The 11,789-nt window shown below is 40.5% G+C and overlaps 1 protein-coding gene across 1 annotated transcript in view; it reads right to left on the bottom strand.

Moving 5' to 3' along the window:
- LOC107658420 (proline-rich protein 12-like) overlaps window positions 1–11,789 on the bottom strand; it is a 28,798-nt gene that overhangs the window by 2,578 nt on the left and 14,431 nt on the right. Inside the window, 12 exon segments of the mRNA XM_016446956.1 lie at window positions 6–57; window positions 149–244; window positions 1,182–1,313; window positions 1,436–1,533; window positions 4,449–4,568; window positions 5,830–6,042; window positions 6,045–6,289; window positions 7,283–7,416; window positions 7,532–7,648; window positions 8,653–9,005; window positions 9,094–9,892; window positions 10,476–10,550. Of these exon segments, the coding sequence (XP_016302442.1) occupies window positions 6–57; window positions 149–244; window positions 1,182–1,313; window positions 1,436–1,533; window positions 4,449–4,568; window positions 5,830–6,042; window positions 6,045–6,289; window positions 7,283–7,416; window positions 7,532–7,648; window positions 8,653–9,005; window positions 9,094–9,892; window positions 10,476–10,550 (2,434 nt within the window).

The raw sequence follows: 11,789 nt of genomic DNA, 5'->3' as shown, positions 1-11,789 counted from the left end.
CTGAACCACCTCCTCCTGACCTGGATCCTCCTCCGCTGCCTGCTCTATGTTGTCCGTCTGAGGAGGGAGAAAGAGAGGCGAGGGTTTTTACGGGCTAATACACGGATACAGTGTTGCATTTCTCAAATAAGCTCATATTTCCTCATACCTCTTTTTTACAGTGCAGAAATGTGTGATATTTGTAGTGATGGAGAGAGTGATAGAGACTGTATATTCGACAAGTCTCTGTTGACAGCTTCAGGTCCTGGCAAGCAGAGAGAGATGGGCTTACAAGTGAAGAAAGAGAGCTCAGAGATTTCAAGACAGATGTATTATTGGAATTCAATGACCACAAAAAGCTTTTGGACACTTAAAGGGGCAGTTCACCAAATAACCTGTATGACTTTCTTTCATGTTTGGAAAACAAAAGAACATTCTGAAAAATGAAAAGGAAAGTCAAAGGGGTCCAATGTTGTTCTGGACGCAACTGACTTTTATTATAGGGACAAAAATATAAAAAATTTTTTTCAAAATATCTTCATTGCATTATATAACAAAACATCAAATCAATTGGCATCTGCAAACAAATGGTACTTTTTAGCCATTTTTGCAATGATACTTAATCAAATGGTCCAGAAATCACAGGTTTAATTCATCACAACAATGACATTTAATCAACTAACATTTAAAAAACATGATTTAAAAGAGAAATATTTTTTAAAATTGAGCTTGTACTCTCTTTCTTTAAAATAAATGACTGTTGTTTTTTATTTTGTCATATAATGCAATAGAGGAAGTAAAGTTTCGTCATGATACAATCTGAAATCAATTCTCTTACCCAGCAATACAATATTTGCCGATATCTCAAAACATGCTGCGATACAATTACAATTTGATTAGATTTAGGGGCCTATGATTGATACACCGATATTATTTTACACAACCAGTTACATTTTTATTAACTCAAAAATGCAACCATAGTTTCACAGTCAAACAAGTCATCTAGTGTATCTTATTCATTTATAAAAATATATAGAGATTTTTATGCACTGCATTGATATATAATTTGATTGATGCATCGTTATACCCCTTTAATTCAACAACATTAATATTTTTAGGTATGGCTAAAGTGCCCAAATACTTCTTGCGGTTACTTACTAAATGGCTTAATTATGTGAGAAACAATTGTGTATACAACATGCCTGCTGTTTGGGAAGGCTCATTTTGACTCTGTTGAGGGTTTTGCGGTTGTAACTCTCTCCACCCAGGTGCACTTTAACCGCTCCAGAGTCTAGGGGGTCTGCTGTCATTTGAGGGAACATGTTCAGTGCCTCCTACAGAATGGGAAAGGAAGGCGAGTGAGAAACTGCCAGACATGTTCCTCAGAAAACACAAATCAAGACATCTAGAGTACTCCAGAGGAATGCATTTGTGTATCACTGAAAGCCTGTGTCACCTGATGCTGTACACTCATGTTGACCCTTCTTAACAGCCTTCGTTTCTGTTCGTTGAGGATACTGTCAATCTTTCTCATGGGTGGGAGATAAAGCTCATCTGAGGACAAAAGGGGAGGAGCCAGTGGTAATGCATTGGTATGGAGTAATTAAATAAAAAAACACCATTACTTAAGATTCATGTTTAAATGATTATAGAATATATGCATCTTACGTTTTTCACTAGTTCATTTTAAATGGTCCTGCAATGTGATAAATAACTTAAATATATAGTTCAGTCATGAAACTCTAGATGGCGCAGGCTGATGGGTTGTTAACGTAACTGATGATATTCAGAGAGTTAAACGACTTGGCACAAGCTGATTGGTTCATGCTGCATATGCAGCCAATGAGCTTACTGCCTTGCATTTATATGGCTGGCTAGCATTCACTTGAGATTCCTGCAGTGCGCTTTCAGAGTTTCTCTGAAACCCTCCACCTTCCCCAGCTCCACCTGTATAGATCTGCAACGGGTTACTTTATATGCTATTTGTGCAGCAGCCACAATACAGCCACTTGCTTAGTTACTGAATGAACAGATGACTCGCGCATTAAGACAGTGACGTACCGCCACCTACTGGCGGTTTTAGTATTTAAAAGAATCACTTTTCACTTTATATTTTATCATCATTGCATATTACTCTATTGAACATTTTTTATTTTTTTTTTTAACATTAATATTCTATTTATAAAGATAACAAATGCATTGGAAAGTCAATTTAGGGGGCAAATATTGTCCTTTAATGTAACACTCCAAAGAGAAAGGAAAACTTGAAATCGCATCATATGACCCCTTTAAACATTATTCAAAACATTAATGGTGAACATTTTCGACTTTATAAAATGATTCTCTCAAGTCTTGGTGATCGGCCCCTATTAAACAATAAAGACAGACAGACATCTTTTTCTTATATACATAGTTTAGTAGCCTACTATTCTTTTTGCCAGAATTGATCATTAATCAACTTAATTATTTCCTGGATTTTGTATCACCATAGTCCCTAAATGTATGTACATGCAGGAAATGGGATTCAAATCGAAAACATTTTCCCCCATTTTGTGTCCCCCCCACTTCTCAAACCAAAGTTACACCCTTGCTATATAGCATTTACTTTTGATCAATTAGCTGCATTTTTGCTGAACAAAAGTATTAATTTCTCCAAAAAATTTTTCACTTTTGAACAGTAAGATTTAACTAGCAAAAGAATTAGCAAACTGCTGTTCAAAATAGTGTTGGATGATTTTTGCAACTTCATTTATAGGCACAGGTTTAATCACTGCTACAATTTGTTAGTTTTTCAGATATCTTTGCATTTAGGCCTGGAAAGATGACATCAGTGGCCTAAAAACCTAATTTAATGAAACTTAAATTAACAGCCTTCATTAGTCACTGTAACATTCCACTCCTCTTTTCTAACGCCCCATTCACACGGGGCGTCAGCGTTAACGCTTGACGGAGGGCGTTTCTGAAGCTTGGTGCTGACGCGACCGTCATAGTGACAACAGCCAATCACATTAGTCTTCTGGTGTTGCATGAACGCGATTGGCTAGCATCTGCACCAGGGCATTTGCATAAGGCGATCTGATTGGCTGACCCCTGTGTAAGCACTTGAAAAGTTGAAAAGTTTTCAAATTCTGCTGCAAGCAACGGACCCAACGTGACGCGACGGACCCACAATTCATTTCGGTAACGCTTGACATCACTCCATTCAAAGTAAACGAGAGGCGTTGACGCCCGACGCCCCGTGTGAATGGGGTGTAAGCAGCGTTCAGTATCAGATTCTGACGTAATTGTCGCCTGCACCGCATTTTATACTGCCTCTCAAGCGCGTCAGTATTTGCATGCGATTTGCATACTTCCCGACAATTGGCCAGACATTTGGACTGGCGTGAGCCAATAGGACTTCAGGAAAGGTTGGAAGGGAAGGAGTTCCCATAAGGAGAAATGTCTCCGTGATGTCTCGTTCCCGCTCCCAGGGAACCGAGGTAGTAACCGGAGACGTTTTTTATAATAGTCTCATGCCAGTGATGCTGTATTCTAATGGACATGTAACTGATATATGCGTTAAATGCGCATATATAGTGACCAGGAAAATAAATTAAAAACAGAAAAATATGCTTACCTGACCCAAATTAGTAAAGCCATATTTTGAGGCGAGTTTATCAGCTTCTGCTGGTCCTCCAGGGATCAGAACAGCCCAGTGATTGGTGTAAACGCGAGAAAGCGACGCTTCCCATAGCCAAAAAGTTGACAAAACAAAACCAACCAACAACCGCATATTGCTCGTCGATAATCCAGCTGGTTATCTTTGCGGTAAATGATTCCAGGATACCCAGGGCTCGGTTTACACCTATCGCCATTTCTAGCCACTGGGGGACCATAGGCAGGCTAGGGGAACTCATATTAATGTTAAAAAAACCTCATAAAGTGAAATTTTCATGCCATGGGACCTTTAACGCTTGATAGAGGGCGTTTCTGGAGCTTGGTGCTGACGCAACCGTCATAGTGACAACAGCCAATCACATTAGTCTTCTGGTGTTGCATGAATGCGATTGGCTAGCGTCTGCGCTAGGGTATTTCCATAAGGCGATCTGTTTGGCTGACGCCTGTGTTGGCACTTGAAAAGTTGAAAAGTTTTCAACTTCTGCCGCGAGCAACGGACCCAACGCGACGGACCCACAATTAATTTCGCCAACGCTTGACGTCACTCCATTCAAAGTAAACGAGAGGCGTTGACGCTGACGCCCCGTGTGAATGGGGCATAAGCATCTTTTGCTTGTCATTATTCTTCCAGACTCCTTTGCTTAATGCTGTTCAGTTGCTTTGACACAATCTGTATTGTTAAAAGCGCTATATAAATAAAGGTGACTTGACTTGACTTGACTTTATTAAACTCCTTTCATTATTCTCTCCATCCTTCTCTCCCTTATCCGCCACACATGCACTTTGTGTTTAACCTAACAATGTGCGCTCACCGTTGGTGTCCTCAAGAGCTTGGATCATGTCCGGGTCCAGAGCAGTGCTGACCAGCATCTCTACATAACTGCGGAACATCTCTCTCATGGCCCGACTGTTCATCCCACTCCGTGTGGATACTGAGGATACAGATGCAAAACATGAAAAAAACAGAAGGCACACACCAGAAAATACAGTACTCTCACACACACTTCGACAACTTAGTTTTGGCTCCACAAAACAAGAAATGCAAAATGAACTAAATTCAGTGTCCATCATCTCATACAGTGTGCTGGTTTATAGACAGGTTGTAGCAATACAATTTTTACTATATGTAAAATTGAACAGTAGTTTGCCGTTGCTAGTATGCAGGTTTTGAGTTTTTTGAGTGCCATGACAAACCTTATATAGAAATACTGTGTTGGAACTACTGGAAAATACTGAATGGTACTAAAAAGTGGAATCGAATCGAAATTGCGATTCGACAGAAGCTGCGATTGTCATGCATATCTTTCAGTAAAGCACGGTTCTGTGATCAGCAGTAAATCTCCATCCAAAGGCCAGAGGGCGCTCTCGCGCTGAAACTCCAAATACGCCTCGCAGAAGAAACCCAGGAAATGCCTATAGCAGTAGCTGGATAAACAAGATTTAACTGCCTTTATTGATTCAACGTGACTAATAAACACACGATTATGACAATATATGGTTTATCGGAGTTCTTATTATTATAATTTTAATTAAAATAATTTCCTGCTGATTACAGAACCGGCATTACTATCAAAATGCACATTACAATCGCATTCGATTAATTGTGCAGCCCTAAAGTTATATATATATATATATATATATATATAGTGGTACTGAAAGATTACCATATTTACAAATCATGGTTTTAACACGGGACTTCAAACTATGGTACCACCATTCAAAAGTTTGTGGTCCGTAAGATTTTATTTTAATTTTTTTGAAAGAACAGAATTCTTTATTCAGCGAGGATGTAATACATTTTCAAATGTGGCAGTGTTGTGACAGTTACTTTTTTTTACCTTCTATTAATCAAAAATCTTGAAAAAAAAATTAGCATGGTTTCCACAAAAATATCAAGAAATGTCTTTTGAGCATCAACAATCTTTTTGAAGGAAAATGCTGAAAATTCAGCTTTGCCATCACACAAATAGATTACATTTGAAAATATATTACAATACATGCAACGATTCATTATATTAATGTTTTTACTGTATTTGTGATCAAATAAATGGATAAGAAACTTCTTTCAAAAATATTTAAAAATCTTGCTACCCCAAACTGAAGTTACACTGAATGAAGCTGCTGATAGCTTTGCATAATATTGCAAAACCACACACACAGTATATTGCACACACATAACCAAGCCATACGCACCTTCCTCCTCACTGGGCGGGTCAGGGGAGGAGACTGAATCAGATGAAGAGGGCATTTCTTTAAGCCACTTCTTCCTCTTTTTAGGTGGAGGTTCTGCCTTTACTTTCACAGGTCTGCTCCTCGTCCTGTCGACCCTCTTCTCTCCATCTCTTTTCTCCTCTTTGACCCTCCCGCGCTCCACAACGGCCGTTCTCCTCTCCAGCTTCTCTTGAGTTTGTCGCTCTTGGAGCTTCTTTTCCTTCTTTCCCTTTCTTTTTGTTTCTCCTCTTTTTGCTTTTCAAGTTCTCTCTCCTTTTCTCTCCTAGATTTCTCAATCTGTTTCCTCTCTCGTTCTCGCTCCCTTTCCATTTCTTTTTCCCTTTGTTCCCGTTGTCTCTCTCTCTCTTTCTCTCTATCCTCTCGTTCCATGCGAGGTGGAGTCAAGCTACGTACAGGTTGTGGCTTAGGAAGTGACTGGTGTCTGGTAGAAAGTAAAGACATTCATCTTAGCAACGACAATATACTGATAAAATTGACAGTTCCCCTGAAATTAAAATTCCTCATTATTTACTCAGCCTCGAAAAATTTTAAACCTGTACACTGTTTTTTTCTGTGGAAAACAAATTATTTTACAGTGGGGAAAATAATTATTTGATCCCCTACTGATTTTGATGTGACAACAGCACTTTCTCCCAAGCCTTCTCTGAATCATTTAGATGTTCAGCCGGGCCTGTACATGTGCCTTCTTGAGCAGGGGGACCTTGCAGGCACGGCATGATTTCAACTCATTGCAACGTAGTTTGTTACCAATGGTTTGCTTGGCGACTGTTGTCCCAACTGCCTTAAGATCATTAACAAGCTCCTTCGGTGTAGTTCGGGGCTGATACCTCACCTTTATCATGACCATCCTTTCCTCATAAGGTGAGATCTTGCATGGAGCACCAGACGTACAAAATCAGCAGGGGATCAAATAATTATTTTCCCCACTGTATGCTTTAAGTCTAAGCCACAGGTTGGACATCAAATGTCCTTAGCTTTCGCATATCTCAAGATCAATTATCACAACGTCAGTATTTTATTACAGAGCTGCAGCAGTTGAAAGATTATTAATGAATAAATACTTAAATTGTGCTGCTTTCTCACACAGACCTATTGTATGAATGCAGGTGACTTTGAATATCGCCTATGAGTCAGATGGACTACATTTCTGGTGCTTTTTTAGTGTTTTGTTTTCTTGTTTTAATTTTTGACACACATAGGCCACTGTGAACCGTTTTATGAAACAAGCTGTTTGAAGATTCTTCAAAAATTCTGCGCTCCACTGAAAAAGCAACAGCATTTAGGTTTTAAAAGCATGAGGGTGAGTAAATGATCACAGAACTCTTTGATTGACAGTAACTACTGTATTAACGGCAATATAGCACAGGACCTGAGGACCACAGTAGCTCCAGAAGTGCATTTAGGGTGAAATTACCTCAGTGTGAGACTGGGCCGATGCCAGGGTTTCCGCGAGCACACTCGGACATAATCCTTTTTATTCACATTCTCCAAGAATTTGACATATAAACGCTGATAACGCATCTTTGCATCTCCAAAGTAGCCCAAATACTGCCAAAGAGTGACAGAGGACAGATAGCATGAATTTAAGGAGGTGGTGTAGTGTTACAATTTCAGCCATCCAATGCATGATATTAATTCTTACCAAATACAAAAACACACTCACGTTACTGGTAGCACAAAACTGCCGCTGTCCATCTTTGATTTCAGGAGCAAACTTCTGCAGCAGAGCTTTCTGGACCCTCCAGATTGGAGGAGGCTCTCGTCCGGTCTGCAGCGCCAGCTGAGAAAAGCCATGTGAATTGAGCATCTAGTTAAATTGGCATTAAATAAAAATTCATTATTCATCTATTTTGTAAATGCATGTTGTAGATCTTATTGCGAACGATTCATCCATGCACATGCTTCATTTTTTGACACAACTGGACCTTCCACAGAAACAACAGACTGGTGATGTATACCAGATTTTTCCAATCATTTATTCTGCTGAAACCCTGCCCTTCCACAATCAAATCTAAGCGTGAATTTTTCACTGTAACACCTACATCTCAAAATTCAAACAAGCGACAAACCATTGATCTCCAACCCTGCTCCTGGAGAGCTACCGTTCTGCAGACCTCAGCTCCAACCATGTTTCAACACGCCTGTCTATAATTTTCAAGTAACTCTGAACACTTTGATTAGCAGGTTCAGGTGTATTTGATTGAGGTTGGAGCTGAACTCTGCTGGACAGTAGCTCTCCAGAAGCAGGGTTGTAGACCCCTGACATAGACAGAATCAAGTCCCCGCCATAATTTTTTTCTTTTCTGTCAATCTTTCACTTGTATGTACGTTGCACTACGGAAGAAAAGATCTGTCGCTATTTCCGTTTAATTGCGACTTCAATTATTAAAAGGGTAGTGCATCCAAAAATTATAATTCTGTCATCCATTACTCACCTTCATGTGGTTCCATGTATGACATTCTTTTTTATGCGTAATGCAAAATAAGACAATTTAAAGAATGTTGGTAACCAAAGAGTTTTGGTTCCCATTGACTTCCATTAGAATTTTGGACTATAATATAGAAATCAAAGGGAATCGAAACTGTTTGGTTACCAGCATTCTTCAAATTATCTTCTTGTATGTTCCACAGAAGAAATTGAGTCATATAGGACTAAAATGACATGAAGGTGAGCAATGACAGAATTATCATTTTTGGGTGAACTATCCCTGCAAAAATCTACATATTAATTCTACTCATAGAATACTACTTAAAAAAAATAAAAATAAAAATGGGGATTTTTACCTTAAGAGTACCAATATCTTCAGTGCGCGGGGCTGCAGCGGGGGGGGGGGGTGAGGCCGGGGAGGGCGGGGGCAGCTCTTCGGGAGGAGGCGGGGAGGGGGACGGTGGGGGTGTAGCAGAGGGGGGCAACGTGGGCGGAGGCAGGGAGGGAGAGGGGAGAGCAGGTGGAGAAGGGCTGGGAGGCAGGGAATTATGCAGTGGTGGCTGTTGCTGCTGCTCCTCTTCTTGAGATGGGAGAGGGGAGGGGAGAGACAGAGGAGGAGGAGGCAGAGGGGATGGGGAGGAGGAGGCTGGGGGAGAAGGAGAAAGAGATGGAGGAGAAGGGGGTGCAGGGGGAAGCTCGGATGGAGATCCTAAAACGGGATACGGTTAAGGAAAGAAGGAAATAATTAATATTTCACTGATTGTAATATCTCACTGTAGATATGTTAATATACTCACCATCAACCTTGGGAGCACCCAGCATTTCATACTCTGGCTCTTCTACTTCCTCTTCTTCTTCCGGCTTGCTCTCCTCTGTCCTTATCTGATCAGCTTCCTCCTCCTCACTTATGTCTTCTTCCAACTCCTCTCCTTCCTCCTCACATTCAGTCTGTCTGTCTTCTTTCTGCTGTATGTCTTCATGTACTTCCTGCACAGGTTCTTCCCGTTCCTCACCCTTGCCTGGAACATGTGCCTCCTCCTTGAGGTTGGGCCGTGAGAGCGAATCCAGCTCCTGTGACGTGTTTATCTCCGTCTCGGGTTCAGTGAGCAGGACAGATTCAGGTTGTGGGGGTGGAGGGGGTGTGTTAAGAGACACCGTCTGTGGAGTGGGCGGCGATGGCGTAGGAGGAAGTGGAATGGCAGCGAGACTGTGGGCCGTGTCATAGAGAGCAGAAATGGCGGATGAGATGCTCTTCTGCAGGTCCTGGTTCTTACTGACCGAGTCTTCCTCGTCTGAGGAGAACGATGGCAGGGTCTCCAGGTTCCTCTTGAGGTCCTCGTCAAGTCTTTTACAGGGGGAGGGACAGTTACTGAGACCCAGGCTTCCATCACTCTCGTTCTCTCCAAAGGGGGGAGGTGGAGGAGGAGGTGGTTGTGGGGATAATGGGCGGATGCCTCCCTTTACTGAAGAGGAATCTGTGGAAGTGCACACATCCATAGCTGGAGCTTCAGTGCCCAGCTGCTTCTTCCCCGTTTTCAAGAAATCCAGAAAAGAAGTTATAAAACCTGACTTCAGCTCTGAAGATTTCTCCTCCGTCTGCGAGCAAGAGGTGCAGAACAATGAAAGATGGCAAAATACAAGCAATAAGAGTCAAACAGCATTGAAATGTTTACGCAGAAGGCAAATATATTAAAAAAGGGAAAGGAAAAATAAAGAATAACCAGAAAACAGCTTATAAATAAATGACAAATTGTAATAAAATGTACTTTTTCGATTAACATCTTTATATTATATAATCTCTGTAGTCCCACTCTCTTATGTGTCAAGAAGACGGAAAAACACCTTACTGAACAGCAGGGTGGTTGATGACTGTTACTATGAATCAGTAACCTTAGCAACAGCCACCCTAGCAACAGCGCTCTCCCTTTCCTTTATTGCATTTTTTAAGAACTCAGGGTGGCCTGCCAATCATCTTAGTCTATGTAGTTTGCTCCCTCTAGTGGCAAAGTGCATACACTGAGAACAATGCTTCCTCTGTAAAATAATTGAGTGTGAAAGAAATCCAAATGTATTTCATGTATAATTTAGTAATGGGTCTTTAGGTCAAATATGAGTGGGGTTTTTTTTATATCAGAATTACACCTGGAAAATGGATATAGAATAAGAATTGAAGTCTTACTGAGCCGGAAAGCTTCTGCATGGTAGCCCAGGCCTCTGGGGTCATTTGGTCATCCATGTCTCCATCCCAGGACATCTGCAGATACATAAATCATAAACATTGCACATACATACACAAAGAAATTGCACATATCTACACATAACACCCTAGACAGGCACTTCCACCCTTCTTTCCTGAGGCTACTTGTTGCTGAGGTAACAGAGGACATTTCATAAGTGCAATTTAAACATATGGAGGAGGGCATGATTTGATTAAGGCTGTAAAATGTTGGTTGAGTTATTTAATCTTCATGCTTTTGGTCTGACAACATTTCATAATGTTACAGTAGATGTTTACCTTCCCCATTCAGGACAAAACATTTGTGACTTTGACATGTATAGTTTTCAAATTACGTTAAACCATTTCATCATCATCTAGATTTTTCTGTATTTTGAAAGATCCTACTCAGGTTGCTGATCATCTACTCATATAGTGAGCTTGGTCGCTGCTCAGTAAGTGACACTCCTTTTGCATTTGCATAAATCATAACTGATTTCACACGGTGCTTCCCACCAATCCCTTCTACTGCTGAATAATATTGTCGAACATTGCAATGCACGGCTAACAAAAATGACTATAAATATGCTTTTTATATTTATAATTTTTTTTTTAAAAAGGCCCCCTAAAACTCTTTTAAGAAAAGAAAAGAACAGCTTCAACTACAAAGAACAAATTTAGTAAAGCATTTTGCTTTGGTAAAATTAATCTATCACAGCTGCCAACAAGGCCTGGCAGGTCTTCCACAAAATATTTGACCTCCTCTAAATGCACCTCCTCCACTAAACTTTGCTCTAAATCTGCAGGTCATTTGAGGACATCAAAAAGACCCAATATGAACAAGCACATTGTTTGTTATGTTTTTGGACACATAGGTTGCAAAAAGTGAGGTTGTCAGAACTGATTTTATGGTGCACCTTTATGCTAAATTTTAAAGGGGTCATATGATGCGATTTCAATTTTTCCTTTCTCTTTGGAGTGTTACAAGCTCTTGGTGCATAAATAAGATCTGTAAAGTTGCAAAGACTAAAGTCTCAAGTCCAAAGAGATATTCTTTATAAAAGTTAAGAGTCAACCACGCCTACCTAAAACGGCTCGTTCTAACACGCCCCCACATGTCTACGTCACTATGTGGGAAGATTTGCATAACGCCACCCAAATGTTCACGCAAAGAAAGAAGGCGTACCTTTTATTCTCGCTGTAGTATTGTTGTTGCCGCTGTATTTGTATTTACAACACTGTTCCAGAACAGTTCAACCCAAATATTCAGATGTGTGC

Source organism: Sinocyclocheilus anshuiensis, unplaced genomic scaffold (genome assembly GCF_001515605.1).
Source record: "Sinocyclocheilus anshuiensis isolate Anshui unplaced genomic scaffold, SAMN03320099.WGS_v1.1 scaffold371, whole genome shotgun sequence".
Classification (NCBI taxonomy): Eukaryota; Metazoa; Chordata; class Actinopteri; order Cypriniformes; family Cyprinidae; genus Sinocyclocheilus; species Sinocyclocheilus anshuiensis.
The sequence above is the reverse complement of the archived record's forward strand: the minus strand, read 5'-3'. Positions and strand labels throughout refer to the sequence as shown.